Source organism: Bombus impatiens, unplaced genomic scaffold (assembly GCF_000188095.3).
Source record: "Bombus impatiens unplaced genomic scaffold, BIMP_2.2 scf_0418, whole genome shotgun sequence".
NCBI lineage: Eukaryota > Metazoa > Arthropoda > Insecta > Hymenoptera > Apidae > Bombus > Bombus impatiens.
Window position 1 is genome coordinate 1,557,561 of NT_176837.1, and position 23,934 is coordinate 1,581,494.

The following is a 23,934-nucleotide window of genomic DNA, read 5'->3' on the forward strand; positions in this document are numbered from 1 at the left end:
GACTCGTAGTGTTCTTTTAAACCACCTTCCGTAATGCTGCAATCAACCGTACGTTGACCGTAGTAGTAAAAGTAACTATTCCGCTGTTGGAAAGCTTACCGATTGCTTATACCCTGACTCTAACAGTCGGCTCTAACAGTCAACTACCAGCTGGCTAAAAAAGGCTAGGCGAGGCTTGGCTGGAAATACCGTCGTAGCAAATCTTGTCGGTGACCACGTATCCGCTCACGATTGCGATAAAAGCTGGATTAAAGGTCTTTAGAGTCGCCTGAGTATTTTAGTCGACCATATAAGAAGAATGCGAGCAGAACGTTTACGAGCCACGATCAAATAAACGGATGGAAGAAACGGCCAATTCGATCTTCGTCGTCTTCTCGGTGGCAGAATTATTAATTAGCCGCGCGCGTGCGTCTGGCACGCGAGAGATTTATAGGGGATGATTTTTGAACGCTGGCAGGGGAAGATATAATTAATCGTCGAACGTGTGCGACCTGAAAGAAAGTGGACTTAATTTGACTCTAAGGGTAGTCGGACAGTGTAATAGTGAGAAATCGTGTGTTTGAAAATTATGTTCGAATTACGTTTTGGTATGCGGGAAACATATTTTACAGTCATGAAATTACTACGATCACGTAACATTAACGTCCTCGGATAATGTATCGTGAAATTCGTGTTAAAATACGCTTGCGAGCGAATTTAAAACGAAGACATATGGTATGTATGTTCCGCGTTTGAATGGGTAGAATGCGACTGGAAAAAATATTTATCGTTTAATGTTATTGATTTTTTATTACTGGAAAAGTTGGCTATCTGCATAATTTCAAATTGAATTTGTAATTAACTTAAACGGGTCGAATTTGCTAGTATATCGGGTGAAAATTGATTCGTTTCGACGAATTTCACGTTATCGACATCGTCTTCCAATTTCATTCGCGTTTAATCCAAGAATGAAATGAGATTGAAATACGATTGGTATTAAGCTTTTAAATGATATATTTATCTTTGTGTGGAAATATCATCATTCGTTTAAGGTATTCATGAGTTACAAATGATATCTCGCGAAATGCTTTCTTTCAAAAGATTTTTATATGGCTTAAAAGATATATATATATATATATATATATATATATATGTGTGTGTGTGTGCAAGATTCATATCATATATTATACTACAACGAACAAAATATTTATGAGCAACTTTGATATATCAGGTGTTCATAAGTATCTTTATTGCGCGCAGTATCTAAGTTGAAGGTAACTCACACTATATATTATTGTTTTATTGGTCGCGTGCAAAAGTGTAGGTGGCACTGACATGATATCCTCCAGGGACCAAAGGCCCTTATCTGCACTGCAGGCAATGCACCTAACTGCAATCCTGTCGATTCCGGTCTCTCTCATCTTTGTTCTGTTTCTTTTCCTCTCTTGTTTGAATCTCCAAACTCTTTCTCCTTCGTCGATATGACGTAATAAAATATTAAATGCAACAAGATCTTGCATCATGCAATGAACAATGCAAAAATAATAAACAAAAAATTGAGCAAAGAAATCCATTTAACACTCCTATATTTTCAAACGTAATATTAGCTTGTTCGGAAAATTCGTCGTGTATTTCACAAAAAATTCTGCGTTATATTCAGTATGGTTGGAGGAGGATTATTTATCATGAATTTCTGCCAGATATTTGAATACTAAATTTAAGGCTAAAAAGATTTCTTCTTTAAAAACGAAACATCATTGTACGATATCTGCAATGTTTAATTGTATTCGTCCTATTCTTTGAATATAGCATAACATTACAATCATATATTCCTGTTTTTGAAAATGTCAAATAGTTTGTTGAAAGAAAGAAACTACTCGATTCATAACACAAAATAATCGAAATTCAATAAAATATTAATTCTTTAAGAATGCATTGCCTTTAAATTTTTCTTAGATTCCGATAGATCCAATATAATATATATCAAGGAGCGACAATTTAAAATGAAAGCTCATGTTAAAAATGTGACACAGAACAATGATCTACAATTGCTACTTTAAGAATATTTCCCAGCATTGCCGTGACACAAAAAGTTACACAAGAAAATGGCACATGATTCTTTCGTAAGATCATCCTTTCTCTCAACCGATGTAACCTTAATGGAGCAATCTTGTGCGAAGTTCACAGATTAATTGGCTTAACCGATGAACATCGATCCGATTCTTTTCTACCCTCGCGTTTCTGGTAATCGTGGGTTATCGCGCCACCCGCCTTCCCCATTTCCACCCTCGCCGAGCTATCATGGAACGTGTAATCTTTCACCGACACCGTATTTCTCTGTTCCTCGCTTTGCCGTTTCTTTCTTCTCTGTTCCACGTCCATCGCGATCCTACCTTTTAATTCGATTACGAGTGAACCCGTGAACGTACACGAACAATGTAAACTGTTACAGATTACTTAATCACGCGGTATGATCGCTACATTCGTGGTTCGCATATACGACTATCGTTCCTTTCACCGACTTTATTGCGAAATCTCGAATCATATCTGTTTCATTTTTATACTTTGTTCCATTTTATCTTATCATCGTTTACACACATCACATTTTATTATAACTAGACGGTGGATTCTTATACGAAATTTATACTTTTATGCTTAATTTTCCATGCAAATTTATATGAGCGGAAGTACTACTTAAATCATTTATATTTACCTGATGAAATAGAATTTAGAGATTTGTTCCATGCTCTAAATATAGCAATGTAAAGTTTTCCTTCGACCTTTTATATTCTCTAAAGTTTCCTTTTGTTTCTTTGACTTTGCCATGAATGCATAAACATTCGCAGTCTGGCAACGTGAGCGCGTTATTCTCTTTTTTTTTCTCTCCTTGAATATGGAAATGATAATTTCGCAATTATTTATGTTTATACGAAAAAAGATACGATGTCATATGAAATGATTATAGTCGATAGTACAGATTGTCGAAATTTCGTTTGCAAAGTAACAAGTTCGGTGACTAGAGGTACCCACTGTTTCAGTGACTAGCCCGCGCAGCCGGCAGCGATCAATACAACCCCAAACCTCGGTTCGCGTATTTCCGAACCCAGTTTACCAACCGGTCGACGAAAACGCCCGAAATTCTATCATGGAATTGCAATTTCTGGAACCCGAAGAATGCGCGTTACACAGCGTTGCCGGTTGTTTATCGCGATATATTTCTTCGATGCCGTAATTTTCCCATATACAATGTACACGATGCGAGAAATATCGTCAATATTCAGTCAGCCACGTGAAATTATAATCAATTCGGGTTCGATACGCAATATGGATTATCAAGTTCACGTAAGAATCGCGAAATGAAATGAAATTTTTAATTCGCGCACTTATTCATCAGTAATCGACAATAATACACGGAAACATTTAACTGAATATTAACCTTGCTTGCAATTTATGCAAACAGATTCGATTACCTCCGTAATTTCGAACCGTGCTAAATATCTAAATGCATCATGCCAAATCTTCATGGGATATTAATCGAATCGTGGATATTTCAGGAATGATACTGTACAATATTTCGTCATTAAATCCATTAATTGTTTTCCATGTGCGACATACTGGAAAAGTAAAAGTAAAAATATATTCCACTTCCATTCTTTTAAATCTATTATTCCTGTATAATCTCTCAATGTAAATAAAGTATCTAAAAATATTTTGATATATTTAAGGGTCTGAAAGAAATAAAAGTAAAAAAACAGCACTTTAATGTTTCAAAGCTCTTGTTAATACTTAACGACTTACGTTTTAATCCGGTAGCTCAGATTTGATGATACGATTTACACTTTTCTATATTTTCTTGCTCCCCGTAATTTTCCAGGATTAATTTCAAGGTATTCCAACATAGTGACACAAAGCAAATAATCAGGCACGAAATTTGGATTATAAATACTATTTTCTCAGGCAATTGCCGCGAGCTAGACATAGGAAAGGCATTGCCGTGTTTAGGGTGGAAAAGTCTCAGGCTTCCGGATGCAACGATATTGTCGGCGGACTTCTTTTCCTATAGAGATTACAGGTAGCCAGGTCGTAGTTCAAACGTGCGTGCAATTAAGTCGTAGAGACGCAAACCTCTAAATTAACTTATTAAACGCGAATGTGCCGGTGAACACGAACGCTTAACGCGCCTACGAAGCAGTAAATAACATTCAGAGCCGCATTTTCTAGCCGTATATCAGTGCAACCCCACGTGGAAGAAGGCACATGTAAACGAGCAGGATGCACGCTGTTCTGCGAAAGAAGATTGTACTTTATTGCATCGAGCTTCGTGGTGTGATTTCATTTTTTAAAGAAAGGGCAATTGCGCGTTTCTAGAGGCAATTTTCGGTAAATTCTGAAAATCTGTTGTAATATTATAATATCATACAATTGACAAATACCTAGACTGAGAATGTTTATACGTTTGTGAAAAATTTAATCCTCTCATAGCGTAACGTGAGAAAAATTCAGCCAGGTCGTCAAATCCATTGATATAAAATTATTTTCTGTGAAAAAGTATATTATTTCTGTAGCCAATTTCAGAATTGCAAGAAATTTCGATGATAAAGAAACGATTATTTTCTAAATCGTTCGTTCTGAACTCATTGTCATTTTACTATTCTGTTGAAGAATTAAATGTGCGAAAATACGCAGAATGGGAATGTGAAAATAAGAAACAAATGTTCATTTAAATTTCACTTTATTATTTGTATTCGTATATACTTACAAATATAAATTTGCATAAACATTCACAGTTCAGTCATATTTATTGTTTTACACTATATTGAGGTAGATCTTTAATATTTAATATTTACTTAATTTGAAGTTTCTGGAATCTACAAATAGTTGTTATTGAGAGAAAATCTGTATAAATGTACTTCATATTTGCATCCATGTTTCTCAGCTACAAACAGTTTTGCTTTGATCTTCCTCAAAGTAGTTATATGTATTTAGAATCCTACTTACATGCGTCCCTCTGCATAAACTATTTGTAGAATTTCAGTTTATTTCATCTCTACATAGATCATAAAATCATAAAGTATATCACAAATGAATCATAAATAAATATATCATAAATAATAAATATCATAAAGTTTGTCGTGTTAGTCTTTTAAAATAATACGACCAAAAGGAACACCGATTAGTCATAAATTTATCAGAGACGCATGTTGCAAAACGAAATTACATATAGATGCGCGTACAATACTTTTTTCTGTAAAATAATATCGAGATATATTCTGATATGTCGAATCAATATATTATCCATTTTCAAGGGAGATTAATTCTCGTCATTTTCTACTACAGTACCGTATTATAGTCAAACACAAATTCTCTCTTCATAAACGAACAAGAGTTCACATAAAATTAATTTCAAACGAAATTATATACAACGAATATAGAAGTTTTCAACAGAACATGTATATAGCGTAGAATATCTAAAACTCTGTCATAAACCATTGGTACATCGTCGCTGCTGGATTTCGCCAATCAACACGCTTTTCCACATGAATTTTCTTCAGGGTCGTCGACTCGCAAATACAACTTCGCCGCAAATCCGAATTCCGTGGGGGGCAAAGATGATCTGTTTCCCTCTCTACTGCTCTTTATCGGGCTTCCGTAATCCAGAAGCAGCTCTGAAAGTTTTGAAGTCCGATAAAGCGAACTGCGATTATGAAAGTTTCCTCTCACTGCTCTCTCACTCACTCTCTTTCTCTCTTTCTCCTCCCGTTTGGTTTAACTGTCCAACGTTGCACGATGTACGGTTCGACGGGATTCAAAATTAAATCCATAACAGGCTTTGTTTGGCTTTCGTCTTTTTTTTCCACCCCGTACAGCTGCAACTGAAAGGTGAAACGGTGAGATTTGAGTCTGGTACCAGTGTGGTGCCTCGTATTTTACAATCGGTTTCACCGGATGACGAGACAGTTAATTACTCGGCGAATCTATTCTAGACATTTCGATTCTAGTTCTATTCTGATGAAAGATTTGTTTAAAACGCTGCTCTTGTGAAAATATTCTTTATAACAAATTTCAACTTAGGTATAAGGTTAATTTTAGATTGAATTAGTCTCGTTTGCTGTAATTAACGTTTAAATCTGTAGCGTTTTTGTACTTTTATGATTTACTCGAATAAAAATTATTGTTCGCTTTTAATTATCAAATGGAAAGATCTGTAGTACGAACTTTACAATTGAGGAAGAGTTTTTTTTTTGCAAAAAAAAGATTTAACTCTCGTAAATCAATGGGAAGTCAGGCCGCACTGAATCGATTGCGGTATCGATTCTTTCGCTGGCGGTTCACTAAATAAAGGTCTGGCTCCAGTGACTTTTGGTACGATAGCTTCTAGATCCCTTTCACTCACGCCAGTCGGTCCGGATCCTGTAATCTGTTATCGTAAAAATCCTGCTCGCTCACTGGCTTTAAAGGGAGAGAGGGACGTGCTGTATGAGACACGAGATTCGGAGTCGGGGTTTTTAGGATAAAAAAGAAGGGAGAGAGCGCGTGATGGAGAAAAGGGACGAGACGTCACCCTTCGAGAGACGGAGGAGTATCAATATCACGCCTCAGTGCCGTCTCTGCTAAAATCCCTACCTAGCCGTCTCTTTTCGCCCGTCCCTTATTATCGGCTTGGAAAAATAATCTTCGAATACCTAGCCGAGGGAATGCAGCCTGTCGAATACGGGTCTGATCGCGGTTTAATTTCTGCCGTTTCGTTGTTCGTGATTTTCGATTTCGAAACAAAGTGGATTTGCCGAATCCATTCCGCGACTTCACGGATCACGGTCGACTCTCGATCGATTTGACTTTCGGAAATAATATGTAGCGGCGATTTATTCGCGGTGCGTTTCGCGCGAATAAACACATCGATAAATCAATGTTTTGTTCCGTGATACGGCATTCTGCGAATTTTGCATTTTACACCCGTTACTATGCTATTTAAAATAATCAAAACCGACTCTATCTCTCTCTTTCTCTCCATGTATATGTGTTCATCCGCACGGGCACCCGTGCCATAGCTGAGCGACCGCGCGCGTGCGGAAACGTTTTCGAAACTGTCCCATGGAATGATAAATAACGTCGAAGGAAAAGGGTTCCGTGGATCATTGGTAATTCGGTGGGAGAGACCGAGCCGATAACTTTTTTACGCAGCCCTGCCGTTTCACCGGCTAGCCGCGTTTCAAAGGGTGACAAAGTGTACGCTCAGCGTTATATCGTGAAGTTGAAATATCGTTTCGGTGAATTGTTCGAAATAGCGACACTTTCACGAGGTATCGGTGGGGAATGAGAATGGAAAAGAAAACGATAGAAGGGTGCTCGACGTAGATGGTTAGCGAACATGGTGGCGGTAAATAAATCTTTGAAGGGTCTTTAAATTTGTCTTGGACCAGTTACCGGTATTAACGGTTGGGCAAATTTGTATTCGTTGTATTATCTATACTTTGGCGAACAAAGAACCCGACGCCTCGCTTAATAGTATCTAAAAGGTGTCGCTAATTTAAACAAAACCCGGAGAAACTGAGCGACAATATTTTCAGGATAGAAGAGTACACCGAGACAGCCATCCCAAGTCACCAATTAAGCCTCGGTACTCTCCTGGAACACGTTCCCGTCAAAATCAACAAGCTGACACTTTTCCAAGTACAGATTCCCTTGTTTGCCGATTTCCCTCTTCCTTTATTTACCCCCGTTTCGCCGCTGCGCCACCCCTGTTCGGTCTCGCGGCCTCTTTCATTCGAGTTCTTCCTCCTCGCTGTTGCCAAAAGTCGATTTACCGGGGAACGAACCCTCGTGACCGGTCGGTCCCTGCAAATTGCATAAGGGGTCGCTTTAAAGCGAAGTCCGCTCCCGACCGACCAAATTCTCTCGCGAAATGTCTCGCGAGGACGATGAACCCGCTTCGTTTCCGGAGGATGTCGTAAAAGTTGAACGAGGTAATCCTTGACGAGTCGCTGGATACCTTTAATGCTTTCTTAACGAGGTCTTAGAGTTGTCGTTGAAAAAGTGATTTGATCACGATCAGATTTCACACAGTATGTCTGGTTTAGGTTGTTGCCCTTAACATTTCCTCGAAGGAACGCGTTCCACTACAGTGGAAAAATTCTTCCGTTACTCGTTACTATTTTCGGTATCTAGACTTAGAAAAATAACTTGTCTTCCTCATATTTATAATTCATTTGCTTATTTGTTTTCCTTCATCATTTATCTCGTTAATAACAAACTTGAGTTGTATACGATACACAAATATTTTCGCTAGACGATCTTCAACCATCATTAAAAGTATATTAAAGTATATTTCATCGCTAAAACATGCTTTCTGTCCTATGTTAAATTCTTTTCTGTAAATTTTGCCTAACGGATATATCTATAGATTTTATCTTTCGCAAAGGATTAATCTTTCCAGTTCCAAATATTTTCTGCGTCAGAGTAAACACGCTTTCACTTCCGATACAAATAATATCGACTGTATACAACATTATTTTAATAACGTATTAAAAAATTTAGCGAAACTAATATAACGATACGAATATTTACTCATATGAATCTTTGTTTCACGGTGAATGTTTCGTACCTGTAGCCATATATACAAGAAGGGTTGTAAAAAGATTAAATACCAGTCTGAAACACAATGAACTCAACTGAACATTTAAGCACGTTAATGTACATGTTTTACGATGGCGAGCATAGCGTAATCGTCACCTGAACGTTGCATCCCTCGAAGCGCTAGGGAGAATCGAGCTTTATTCTCTCGGTTTCTCTCCTATCCGCCAGCGAATAGCAGACATCGGGCTACGTGGCGTGGGATGGATTCGAGGGATTTTATATTTGATGAGCGTGAAGCATGAAACGGGACTGGCGAATGCGCAGCGATGCGTTGCAGCTCGGAAATTGGGAATTTCAATGACTCGTACGCGACTGCGGCTCGTCTCGGACCGATCATTTTTATGCAACCGTCTCGTAGCTCGCGTTGATGAAAGGCAGAAAGGATGAAGATCCCGAAGAAATGAATCCATTAAATACGATTTTCAAAAGCGTTGTCCCGAGCTTCGAGCTGTTACGTCACGCGGAAGTGTGGTTTTACACGGTGAAATTCAAATTAATTACGAAATGATTTTACGCGAAATTGAAGCTCCGGATAAGTTACTAGAAACACGATGTATTTGTATAGTTATATATAACTAGATGAAAAACGCGAAACCGCAAGGTACATCGAATCGAAACCGGAAGTCATTATGTTCACTTAGCCGATGTATATTCGTAATAATGAAATTACCGAACTATTGATTTCACAATGTTTGATATTACTCAAGGTTTAATCGTTCTTACGAATCAATAGATCAATGTTGGTTGCAAAGGTATGTTCAATTCAAAGAGATTTATATATCTTGCTATGTAGAAAAATAATAAAGGTACGAGTATGTTAAAAAAACGATAAGATCTTATACAAAGAAACGTCGGTTCTGTTACTAATCGAATCTCTCTCGACTTCTTCTTAAGGTCAAGATTTTCCATATCTGAAGTATATGTAATTGTAACATGTAAAAGAATCGGTTCAGCAGCAGGTTACCTTCGTCTTTGCAAATAGATCTTCGGTGTAAGAAGATTTTACAAGTAATTTAAAAACTCTCGTATTTTCATTCGACATAATTTCCTCGGTAAAAGAAAATAAGGCAGGAAAATCCGAGGAAAGTCTATCCTCTTCCTACAATTATAAAAATGTAGGAAAGAAATCTGTTTGTCGAAAGGAGGAGCGGCCTTGTGTCTATTTAAACGCATAATATTCTATCGAATGCTTTGTCGGATGAACATTCTTGCGCTTCGTTGTAATAATTAACATTAAGCGGGTAGAAATGATTAAACATTTCTGGAGAATACTTAGCTAGACGAGGCAGGAAGAAAAACGGACGAGGTACGTGCGGCTAAGTATTTAAGTAGAATCCTCTTTATGAAGGCTTTGGACTTATTAGCACCACCGCCATGGCAAATATTTTCCCCGTATGTCAGCGCATGCGGGGAATTTTTCTCGCATCTCTCTCTCTCTCTCTTTCTCTCTCTTTCTCCCTCACTACGTCGTTTCCGGCCCATCGTTTCGTTTGGCCCAGTCGATACTCTTTCTCTGTGTTTTTTACAGTGTTCCAACATTTTTCGGCTGCGTCACTCCTTTGAAGAGGGTTCGTCTATATGCCATCCTGTACGCTCGTTAACTCAGCCTGTTTGTTTTACCTCCGTAATTATCGATTTCGATCCTGTAACGCCTGACCGTAAACTGCATAATTTGTCGAACGATAAACGACCCGTGGTAAAAATAAAGAAACATTTTTCCAAGTTTCATATGTTTTAACGCGCGACAGGAACATCGCGCGATTTTCTGCTACTCCGTAGCCATTACTACGAGGATCGCGACCAGCGGCACGATGCATTTGTAATTATCGTGCCACGAAATTGCTCTGGAATTATGCAATTTCGCCACAATTTTTCCCTTCGCCTTTTACAACGTCGACCGATTCGATGTCGTTTATTTCACCGCGCGCGCCGTTCCGTCGAGCATGCTTTCCTTTTAATATCGCAGTCAATTGGTCTCATTAAAATTAGAAGCATATTACTGAACGTATAATTACACGAATTATCGTTCTTAACTTCTTCCCACTCTTAACGGTCTGCTTGCGATATGTTCGTTTTACACAGTGTATTTTATTTTGCAACTTTCTCTCCCTGTAATTATTCGACGTTATTCAACGTCGTTGACCCGACGATCTCGGCGGCCCTTCAACGTCGAGTCTCTCCACTATAGTGAGCGAGTGCAACAAGAAATGATCTATCGAGACGAAAATCGTATCGCAGTGCACGTTTTAGTACGGTAAAATGCCGATTTACCCGGGGACATGGTTCCATGCATTCGCGCGACGGCGCATACTGTGACTATTTTAAAATAGCGGTTTCAGGTACACGATTCTTGCTCTCCAACGTTCATTGTTGTGCAGCTGGCATATGCCCGTACTGCATATATAACAGCATCGCGCGGTAAAATTGCGCGCGGAGAAATTTCCGCGCTCTCCTTCGCTTTTACCTCTCTTTTCTTTATTCTCACTGCTTCCATTCTAGCTTGCACCTCTCGTGTGCTTCACGCGCATTTGCGCACCCTTTTATCGGTATTTCAAATCATCGTGGAATTCCATCAACCTATCAACGTTGCTCATCCGCCAGGTGTGCGCGAGAATGCACGGCTCATGAAAGTCGAGCGTGCTCTTTTCTTTGGCTTTCCATTCTAGTTAAGCGACGATACTTGGAACGGACGTATATTCTTTTCCTCTTTTTATTCTTTCTTCTTTTTTCGCTGTTCTTTCATTTTTCTCCTCGCCTCTTTGTGTCGGTAAATACCGTAGGTCTGGAAATTTCGTTGATACACGCTGAAATAATTTCAGAACCGATGACGAGAGAGGTATGGAAATGATACTAATAGAGGTTCGATTTGCCGCACCCACGCACGTGAAAGGAAGCTCGGTAATAATGTACGCTAGCCAGACGTCTGGCTAAACACGGGCCCCTTCTACTTTCCAGACGGCGCTTCAATGCTCGCGTCAGTTTCTTAAGATTCTTTCTTCCTCTGGTTTGAGAATTAAGTTAGGGTTCGCGTGTAATTTCTATTTCGTATTAATTGCATGATTTATGCAACATATCGGTACATGTTAATTTCGAATAGATATTTCATCGTAAAATAGTCGAAGCTACAATAAGTCGTTTTATTATCCAACAAAAATTTATTATCAAAAAATTAAATTTCTTCCTTGACGTAAATGATTTTGCGATATTGTTTTATGAGCTTATGTTCGGCTACTGAAAATAACAATAATATATAGAATATTTGATTTTATATACACAATTTCAGTCGGAAGAATTTCAAATGTCAATTGGCTAACATTAGCTACAGAAGACAATATTTTGTTATATGTATCGAATTAATAATCAGATATAAAAATTGAAATGCAAACAAAGAATGAATATGATAATACTTTTTTTGCCAATCTATGTACAAACCATAACTTGTACACAAAGTGAAACATACACGATGATATATTTTGTAAATATGTATTTGTTACACTTTGAAGGTTTAATTCTATCCGACTTTTCGACTTCCTACGAGTATTTACATAGGTGTTCAGAGACTCTGTTCCATTCTGCTGTAGGCTAGTAGCTTCACGGAGAACGTGTCCAACCATCCTGTGGTCAATCAGTGGTCACTTTCACCGAGACAACAGTAGAACGTCCGGAAATCAGAATACCTTACCCGACTTCGTGGTCATTGGACCACAACTTGCCTGTCTATAAGGTGATACGCGTCGATTCGTTTGTCGCTAGAACTCTGTTTGATTCGTCTGGTGGACATAGAACCCCATAAAACATTACTAAGTTTGATAAAATACTTAGAAAAATCGCGATATTTAAATTTTCTGACCACGAAAAGTCATAATTGACACACATATTCTGTAGTCATGACACTTATTCATGACCTAGGATCATAAAAGCCATCTTGAGATACCTCTGGAATGTTACATCTAGACTTGTCTTACTTCTGTCTTGTAACATTCATAGCAGGCTTATGGAAAACAGACTAAATTGGTTCCAGATGTCATAGAACTTTAACCTACCGACCTCGGTATCACGGAGTACTCGAAAGAGGACTCTGAAGTTTAGGAACAAGAGATCTTATTGTCTCGTGATTCTGCTGTGTCCCATTGAAACGCTTGAATCATATTTATATCTTCATTTCTTTTTTAATCCTTACGTATCAAATTCTTGTAGGTTTCAAAAGCATCGAAAGTAAATAGCGCAGAATAGAAATCCAGACTAATCAGACAATTGTAAAAATCGAGTTTTCATTTTCTATCACCATTTAGTGTTTTTATATCAGTATACGTAATTTTACTTATTCGTTTTTCAAAACTTGTAACCTAAGAGTAAAAAGTAAAAGTAGTGTACCTTAACTGTAAATATAATTTGTTTGACAATGTGCAATGTACAATATACTACAAAATAATTTCCATATGGAGATTATAATTGTCTTAATAAAAATATAAAAAACATAATTTCTACTGTTATCTTTTATATAAATAGCAATTGTATCTACAGTTTGTACTGTGCCTACACTTTATCATCGAACATCAATGGTATCGAGCTGCTTACGTTTCATCAAAACGTGGAGATTTCAGGAGGCGGCAGACAGACAAATTCCCTGAATCTTATTAAGTTATTAAAGCAATGCATCAAGTACCCTTTTCATGAACGGCGTCGTCCTTGGTAATCGCTGGTCGTTCGCTCATTTTTAAGTCTGCGACTTGAATCATAAGATTCTTTTGCCCCGAGCTCCGGGTTGCTAAGAGCGGTAGACGTTCCGCGGCGACGACGACGACGACGACGACGACGTTAATTACCGAATTCTTTGTACGTGCTTTACAACCGCCTTCCCCGGCAGTCTTCCTCTCCCTGAATTAAGTCCCGGGAATATTATCTTTTAATAAGTGAGATCCGACTTCGGTTTCAATGAGCAGCGGGAATAGCTATGAGGGAAAAGCGCATTGCGCTATGAAAATCCAAGCGAGAACCTGCTCTGCGTACCTGGCTTTTATTATCTTTCGTTCCACGCTCCTCTTCTTTTTTCTCCTGGCGACCACGCAGCTTTTTTCACGATCGACTCGTAGAGTGCGAATCGGTCGTCGCTCGAATACAACGCGGTCTTTCACGTCAAAGTTCTTGCCATCACACGTATTCTGTTTACAAAAGACAGCATTCCTCGATCTGTTGAATCACATTCACTCCCTCCTGACTTTCCCATGGATGATTTACTTGAGGTTGAGCACTTCGCAGTGTTGTTTATTGGTACAGAATACTTTCGACACTCTGTTTTGTTCGTAAATTTTGTTTAATGATTGAAGATCATAGGTGAAAAATGTAGTAGACTACATTCTTCGTCTTTTGTTGCAGAACAATTTTAAGATTCAATATGTCGTCAACCAATGTTATGTGACAATTATATTCCTCTTTGACTTTGAGTTAAATATTTGTAGATATATTTTTGTTATTCCCTCGAATATTCGACAAATATTAATAGCACTAAATATTCTAGTATTAATTGGATTAAATTAATATAACAACTGAGCTAATTTTATTCGTGTTTTACAAAATATAGGTTTATCAGTTATTTTTCAAAGATTTATGTTATATCGTTAAACCTGTTAGCCTATTCATTTCTTCAATGGTTTTAAATCAAAATATTTCTTCCTAACGAAAATGATAACTAAAATAAACTCATCATACTTTTTCCATGCGACCTTCCATTACAGAAGAAATACAGAATCTATATTACAATATCCCAGGAAGGAAAGCAGAATATTTCCGAGAAATATCGTTTATCGTGCAAGTTCTTGTTTTAAAAATATACACACCAGTAGAACAAGCAATTTTATTTTCAGCAATCTAACTTGGTTAGAAGTTAACAGAAAACATTTGAAAACCCCTTCAGTTTTATGTTTCAGTTGTTTTATTTCATAAATGAAATGAATGCTAAAATAATACACAGTTCAAATATTCAGCGAAAAAATGTCGGAACGTGTATTTCAAGCGTAATAACGACTTTCAAACAATATTTCATTAGTGGTCAAATATGATGAAGAACTACAATGAAAACCAACCCGTTTGTGGTTTTATAAAGCGAAAGCCACAATAATGCGTTCTAGCTAGGCATAAACGGCAAATTAGAAGGGTGAGGGTTTATTCATTTTCTCTGATGAATTCTGCATGCACGATGGAGTTCTCCTCGATAAACTTCCTACGTGACTGAATGCAAGTTGATGGGCGCGTAAGGTTTCCCGAGGGCCCTCGGTATGACAGAGATTGTCATACAAATTAATTCAAATATTTGACGTTGCCTGGTTTAATTCTTCATTCTGTCTTGTCTTAGGATTCCCTGTGTATTCAGACTTATGGGGAAAACGAACAGAAATCTGTCGCACCGCATATACTTTTTCGATTCAGGCACAATAATAATTTATAACAAAGATGAAATACAGTATATTCGTCAATCTATCGTAACGCTTTAACGTTCAAGCTTATCATTAAAAATATTGCTCTTTCTATTAAAGAAAATCTAAAATTGATAAAAATAATTCGATTTACTTTTCATCGAGTCTATTTTTAATTTGATCATTGCGAATTCATCAAATCCGTTGATTAATCGCGCGAGCACCTTCGTCAGCAATATATTATTAGATGTGTTATTTGATTTTAACCAACGCTGGTGGAAAATTCCGAGAAAATATCTTAATACATATAAATTATTTTTATCTGCGGAAGATCGATGTAGAAGAACAAACACTGCTGCGCATATCGCGGAATGAAAGTAAACAAATCTTTATTACACCTACCTGTGAAACGTATAAATCTGTACAACTTGCTCGCGCAACGATCTTTTCCTCTTTTTCCACAGGTTATGCGATATTCTATATTTTCCAAAAAAATCGGAATTGAAAACTTGTCATCGATAATTTTCTCCGACGATCGTACTGTTACTAAAATATGGCTACTACTCGACAGAAGGAGCATACTTTCTCTGCAAAGATATCTTTAGTTGTCTGTTCTCTTGTATTGTTCCTTCTCCTAAAGTTTTTTATTAAAACATATAAAAACGAAAATTTAACAATTGCGTCACTTGTTACGATTAAAAATTTAGTTAGATTAAGTAATAAAATCAAATAATGTAACAACGAATATATTAATAAGTAGCTAACATATTTTCGTCAATTTCTTTTACAATCACTCCAGATAGATATTAGATATCTCTTTTTAATTAATTATATTTCTTTTAATCTCGTTGCTTACTATTTTGTCTGTCCTTCTGAATCATTTTATTAGAATACATAAAACCAAAAATTTCTCCAACAGTTACGTGGATACTACTACTAAGCTTCAAGTAATTAAGATGCGACGAGTGTGTCATAACGAATTATCAAATGTGACAAGAACTAGTTTCGCCCAGAAATGATTCGATCACCGCTAAAATACATCGATGATACAGCAACGAATTACCAATTATTCCGTAATTTGCGAGTTTTCGCACACGAGGTACCACCGATATGCTCTCGCTCGATTGGTTATTTGTATCATTACAGCCACGTATGGGATAAAGAACGGGAAGAATTAAATTCTATCCCACGTAGCCACGCTTTGAATTTTCATTTGGTTAATGCGTCGCCGTAAACCGATCGTTGCTTGCGCTCTCGTCGACCGGACGATATAATTGATTTAGTACAGTGGATTTAACAGGGAAATGAATTTTATTTGTAATCCGTCGCTGCGAATTATTTACCTTTAATGCGACCTATGAATAATAATTGCGTTTACGGTGTTCGCCCTTAGCGAGCTCGTTCCCTTTCTCCCTCTTCCTCCCTTGATATCTCTTTTTCCCGCGAGTTATAATTGAAAATTACTGTAAAACACAAAATGGAAGAGCGTTTCGTTGACGATGGTCGATATAAATTATTCTCTTTCGTACGATCACGTACTTTCTGAGCACGGATCGACATGGATTGCATTTATCACATGGGTTCGCGTTGTATCCGAGAGTAAACCATTAGCATGTGAATTTCCGTCATAAAATAATGAAAGCTTCTAACGTTAAAAATTGTTTTAATCAGCAGTCATATTGTAAACTGAAATGTTTGCAACGTCGTGTATATGGTAGTTGCGTGGTTCATTGTTACATTAATATCACTTGTAAAGAATCTTTGTGTATTCTACAATTAGCTACCGAACGAGAATTATGCGAATAGCAGTTGCTCGTAAGGACACTAGTAACGAAAACGGCTGAATTATTATCCATTATGTCCCCTATTCGCAAAAACATACTTAGCTTCACTCACAGTGGGATTGTAATTGGTCTGTGTAATTTATGGTTAGATATATTATTCTAATGGAACCTCTGCGCTACATTCTGCTGATGGTCTGCTATTAGGTTACAACCGTAGATCATTTGCGAGTTTGGTTTAACTCAAATACATTTACGCAGAAAGCGGGAATACATGGAAACGTGCAAGATCAAATATCTTGCGAGTGTAATAATTTGGCAATGATTTATAACGCAATTAAGATATTTGTTTCTGACTTAAAATATCGCATAGATCTTGCTTCAATAAATTATAAGTAATAAAGTACATCATTAAAATTCTATGTTTACTTCGTACGATGTTATTTCAACGAAAATGATACTTTCATTGGTACATTTACTCTTTTATATGTCCACCGTATTTATTTCTCGGTTGTCCAGCAGACTTAATATTCCAAAGCATCGGCGAAGTTATTATTTCAGCTGAACGCGTGTAAAGAAGCCGGATCTTACGATAGACCCTCCCCCTCCGGTCGGAGACACCTTGGGAAAAAGTTTTCGGAACTCGTCGCGGAATCGTGGCGCGAATATCGAGTTTTCACGCGGGAACTTCGCCTCGGTCTTGAATTATTATCACGCTTGGCCGGTCTAATGTAAAAGGGGGAGAAAAAAAATAAAAATTCTGCGACGCGTCGTAAATTTCCTTCCCAAGTCCCTGCCGTTCTGCGTCATAGGTCTAATTTGAATTTCAATTCCGTTCGCGATTGACTCGCGAGGATCGTTTACGAGACTTCAAACGTTAAAAACGCGTTCCGTCAGTTAACAAGAAAAAAAGATCGCAAGAAGGGTAAAAGAGTTGCAAATACAAAAAAAATGCTTGTGAAAACTAAAGAGAAACGTAATTCTAGCGTTCGGCGTATATCGCCGAATATCGTGGATTCATCGTTCGGTTATACTCGACAGCTTTAGCGACGAAAATATTCGACGCTGCAGCCTTTCGCCAAAACGGGGAATTAAATCGCTAGCATGATACCTCTCGACGTATCCAGGGCTCGCAATAGCATTAGCATGGCGCGCGCGTTTATCGAAAAGCGATCGTATACAGTGTTCATCGTGCAGAGGCGGCGCGTAAAATATGCAAGCAGGGCATCAGTTATTTAACATGTGGGGGAAAGTTATCGCACAGAGTGTCAGTCTGGCTTCGATATGATTGTGCGTTCGAGCGTACCGATTCAACGATAGACGACAACATAACGCGAGATGCGGCTCCACCCGACTGTATGTCGAATTAGTTGGACGTCGCAGCTCGACGAGATTTGGCGTATAGTTCGCGTCGAATTCGAATTAGCCTCGACGTACATACTTACACGGACGTAGGTACATACAATGAATGGGCCCGTGATGATTTCTCGGGCATACGGGTCATAAAGTATACTTGACATTAATTTTCCAGACAAATTAATTATGAACTTCTGGATTGAGCGTTTGATGTAAATTGACCTTAATTTTGAATATTGACCGAGAAAAAGCGTTTAATTGGAGTCGAAGAAAATTACATTTGGCTGTATACACCGTCGCAGAATTTCCACTTTATCACTGAAGATTTCCTATTAATATTCGTGACAAAATGATGACACTGAAAATCTATGAATATTGATGTCGATTATTTTATCAAATGAAATATTAAGAACACATGAATTAATTTAATAAGTGAACTTTAATATTCAAACGAATTATTCGTCCTTATTTTACTATATATTCCGCATCATATCTAGTAAAGTACAACTATAAAGAGTTCCTTATCAAAGTTATCTATACTTGACAATCGTGTTACGAAACTCGTTGAAAGGAACTTTAGCACGATTAATCAGAAAAGTTTCAATAAGGCAGAAGTTAATGCCTGATGGCATGCACGTGGGCATTTCCCGACGAATTACACTGTAATACAAGAGTTACAAGTTTCGTAAAGAGGGGAAAATATTTTCGGAAGGATTATGAGTAAGATACAATTTATGAATTTCATCGTGCAGCTCCTTGTATAAGGCGCGCTTTATTGAGCGACGTTGCGCACGCTATGATACTATCGGAAGAATTCCTTTCGTCGAGTTTCAAACGCGATATTAAGCAAATTATGCAACGAAGGAACGTCGCTATATCCTTCGAAATTTCTCTACTTTCCGTTTTGTTTCCGGTAAATAAGAATCACCGCAAACTCGATGGATTAATTTATTTTAGAAGGAAATGAATATTTACGTTTCATGTCGATAGGAATGAAAACATTTTAACACAGTGTTAAATTCAAAATTAGTCTGTTGTAATGAAGAAAAGTAGTACTTGTGTTGTCGTATTAACTCTCTGATCGTCTCTTTCTCCGCTCAAAAGTTTTCGTAGAATTGGCTGAAAAAGTGGAAAGAATTAAATATATAATAAAGGCGAGAAATGATGTTCATATGATAAAGAAAACACACATTATCGATATATTATTTCATTAAAACAGCCGTGTAATTTGAAATTTACAATCTACGCCAAATATAAAATATCAAACATCAAGTATCAGGCATGAAAATTTTATTAAAAATAGATACTATAGGCTTTTTAGCCGAAGTGTATTTACCTCGCTTGAAGAGTAGATATGATAGAGGATATCTTCATTTGTCCAATAAGAATTTCATTTCCGCCAACCGATGAATCGGCAATGATATAACCCAGAGCACGAACGTTTTAATGAAATTAGCGAAACTTTGTTTGTTAAAATGAAATTTATTCAGAAGAGCGGGCCATGCTAGCCTTTCGTAATTTCGTTTCGCGTTTCACAAAACGCGAATATTGTTACGAGTTCAACTCTCTGCGCGCTGATCGAATCTCTGGATGACATTTCTGGCAGTGCGCTTGAATCTACGAAATTTCGCTAAAGGTTTAAAACGTGGTTAGAATAACGTCAGCGATTGTGTCGTGCTTAAACTTGGCCGCGGTAACCTGTTTTTTTCTCTTTTTTTAAGAATGCCAAAGCAATTCTCCGAAGAAAAACCTGAAAGTTCTTTTTTTACTTACGAACTGATAATACTACTGTTGCTGGTTTATTCATAAATAAATAGAAAATTAGCGTTCAAACGAAGATTTCCTTGAGTTGAACAACTACGAGTAATTAAATAGCAATTTTGCAAGTTTTAAGTAAAAGTTTAAAAATTGGCAATTTTTAATCAATCTGCAACAAAATATAAACTTGTTGCATAGGAAGTGCTTTTAGAATGAGTACCTCTACAGAACATAAAATATTAACAACTAAAAGAGCTCTATTTAGTGGGTACAGTATACGATACAAATTTAAAATACACCTACAGTATTATTCATAACCTTCTTTGCTACATTCTTTTTCTCATTTAGAGCCACACTGAACGTGTCTGACAAATCACTCAGAAGTAAACCATTCAAAAACAGCATCGATCAACTCCGTAAATTGGAAAGAACAGAAAAGTAATGATGTTACAACCGTTGTTTCCTAAATTTATCTTAGAATGTATCGTTATTAACATCATCTTCTTGATGATGAATGAACTTGTTTCTTAAGAATTGAATATTACTCGTATACTTATGTAATGAAATTGAGAGAGTAATGAAAAGTTGATCAAAGGCATGAATTAAGTAAGATTACTAACAGGATACTACATACAGTCCACGACTACTCTCTCCTTTGAAAACAAGAACCCTTACACGCCAGGAAACATTTCGGTTACAAAAGACACCTAAATCCAGTAGCAGCGCGAAACTAACAAGGGTAGATAAGCTTTTACACTACTCCGAAGCACGGTCGAACTGCGATGTTGAACATCGGTCGCCGATTGCAGGAAGCGTTATTTGCATCGCGGAAGGTTAATTTAGCAAACTAGTAGCAGAAATGAGCGCGGAGAGACAATGGAAAACTCGACAGAGCGGTATCAGTGTCAGCTGACTAAAGCTCTCTCGTGCTATTTGTTACCGCTACGAAAATATTGGTGCAGCTCAAGCAATCAGCTTCGCACGGTTCCTCGCGTTCTAACCTGATTATATATTCAGAGCTCGATGTTATCGAGCCTCTTTAATACATTACAATTCGATAATATTGTCACGCGATGCGGTAAATTTTGCTGACATAAACCGGGAAAGGGCGTAACATAGTTCATAGAGGACGTTGCGGATATCGTGTCGGGAAAATTCGAAATTCCGCGCGCGCCGCACAATGTCAATCGAGGCAAAAGCAAAATGCCAATCCGTCGATATTATGTTACGCGTCGTTATTCTCGTAGGGACACTGAGGCCGATCGACGTGCATTGTAACCAATCGCGTGCCAGTACACCGCTATCCATTAATCTGCAGACACGCGCGGCCACCTCCACCTATGCACGCCACGTATATTTGGCGGACTGGCCTGTTCCAAACCTCTGACACACCTGTGCACGCATGCACTTCGACACTGGTCAATACGAGGTAACCCGTGGAATTTGATCAGCTTGATTGTTTCTGTCATTTGTGCTCGTTGAACTAGGCTTCTTTGTCTTTTTCGATAACTTGACCGCGAAACATCGTGCCCGAACTTTTGCTTCTTTCTTGTTGCCCGGTATTGACCCATTGGTCTTTTTTCAAATGATTCTTTCATAGAAAAACAAACGCCTTTTGGAATGGGAAAATTCTGAAATTTTTATAGAGTACAGGCACCAGGGATTATTACTGCTTGCATCTTTTAACTGGAGAATTGAAATTAGTAAGGAAAGCGATGTAAAATATTAATAGAGACGTAGCCTGAGGATACTTTCCCGACATGTTTAACTTGAGTTTAGTAATTACTATTTATCTCGACAGTCTACATTTCAGACGTACAAGTCTGTATTTGTAATTTGAATATTTCGCTCGGGAATTAATTAAAGCCCGGTATTAACTATTGAGATCGATATACATACGTGTATGTACGTACATGTGTATCGATATTATTTCTTCTGCTATGAAAATATAAATATTAAACATAAATAAAAGTTTTGTTTATAGATTTTAGATTGTTTTTTATTTTACACGAATAATCGGACAAATTCGAACGACCAGCAAACGACACGACCTTCCAAAATATGTTTAAAATCCGTGAACTGTGATAAATTCGTGAACACAATTCCATGATAATATAGCAGCACATGAGTTAGAGGAGAATTCAGATCATGTTGTTGTTTTGCCTCGGAGTATCAAGATCATTAGGATACACGTAATGTAATAATAAATAAACTCCGGGCAAAACAACAGCTACGTGCAACCGTTGAACAAAGACAAATTTGAATTTTCCGACTTTCCCCCGACCAGTATAAATGGATGCAACCGAAAAGAGTTCAATATATAACCAGTATCTATTAGCATCTACGAGTTATCGATCAATATCGATAATTTGTTTAATTCATTTTAAATATATTCGACGGTTTCAACAACAAGCAATAACGTGTAATAAATCTCACGATCAAACATCCTCTACAACAATTTTCCTTTTCACCCGAAGTTACGTATGAATTATATGTGTTTTAATTTGTATCGGGGGAGAATGTTGTCCAGGAAGAACGTTAATTTTAGGATCTGCTAGGGTGCATGGCGCGCGCGCGCACACGTCGTAGTAGGTATCCCTTGTTCGTGGTCAATATCGTGTGTGGATAAGCGTGCAGACGGACAAGGTCTCGTCGTAAATTGAATTGCAGCTTGATGAGAGGTTTATGCTCCTAATGAATTATTTGCCCTGTCCACGTAAAACAAACTCCAAGATTGCGGAAGCCCCATGTTTGCACACGTTCGCTAATAAATACGACCGATATCTTAGATTGTCCTGGTAAGCAGAATTCTTCGTTAAGCGTAGAAACATTTGTTGGCTCACTGTACCGTCTACAATCGTTACGCTGTACAGCGTCTAATTTCGAACGAAAGCTATTATTTGAAATTATTCGTGTAACTATAAAACGTTGAAATTTACGTTGAAAATTACCGTTTGAACATTTCTCAAATTGTTATCGTACTTTCGAATTTTAAAAGAAGAATGTGTAAAAATGTAATGTATACTGTATGAGATAGAGAGTCTTGAATGAATCGCCAAAGCGCCAAGAGATTTTTAGAATTGAACTGTTATTCTTTTATCGTTATTTTCGTTTTCCCAGTTCATTTCCTATTATATTCGCCGAGTAAAATTCTGGCTACAATTCAGCATTCGTATTATTATTATTATTTTAATGTTTTTGTTCGTTGTTAGACGGTCAGTCATGCAAGCAACAAAAACACAACAGACGCATAGGTTTGTAGCGGGAACCTTTGAATTTTGCACTGGATGCCAGTTCGTTCATTAACTGGGGCTAGAGGGCCAACGATAATGGCTTTTCTACCTACGCTTCCTGCGCTGAAAGCTTGGTGAAATATTCGTATCCACGGTACTCTGAAATTAATTTTTGCACAAATATGTTCTGATAATGGTATCTAGCGCGGCGTATATGTTTCGTACCTGGTATGGTCTTTGTGATGAACTGTGAGATGAAATACATCGTGTTTACTGCAGCGTTGATTATGCGTGTTCTCGCATTTTAAGTGGTAATTATAACGTGTGTCTTATTGTTATTCAGCTGCTTAAACAATCCAGTTAGCCGGATGAAAAAACTATGTAATTTGCATACACGTTATCGGCATATATCGATCGATATAATGTGAATAATACAACGTCAATCAATGCAACTGAATATCTCATTAACGATCAAACGGACGTTTGAAAACGTATCTACGAGTATTTATATTTATACATATGTTATAATAGTAATTATAACTTTATTTCGAAATGGTAACAACGATTCTCTGTAGACGAAATTTAATGTGATATTGGATGCACAAGGTGAATGAGAAGATAATTTTAATCGGCATTAATGACACGCGTAATCATGATCATCAATATTACTACCGCATAAATGGAACGTATTACTCGGCTTGTATTGCTTTGAAGTGCAAGTAATATCCTAAATTTCCTCTTGTTTATGCATTCACCATTCCCATCGTTAAGGGGTAAATA

The 23,934-nt window shown here is 37.5% G+C and overlaps 1 protein-coding gene across 3 annotated transcripts in view; it reads left to right on the forward strand.

Moving 5' to 3' along the window:
- The window catches only part of LOC100747772 (semaphorin-2A), a 564,473-nt gene that overhangs the window by 141,561 nt on the left and 398,978 nt on the right, over positions 1-23,934 (forward strand). For 2 of the 3 annotated variants that reach the window (XM_012386839.3, XM_012386840.3), the window contains exon 3: positions 7,336-7,338. The exons of the other annotated variant lie outside the window; for it this stretch is intronic. In XM_012386839.3, the coding sequence (XP_012242262.1) occupies positions 7,336-7,338 (3 nt within the window). The remainder of the gene's footprint in view (positions 1-7,335; positions 7,339-23,934) is intronic. 3 annotated transcript variants of the gene reach the window in all.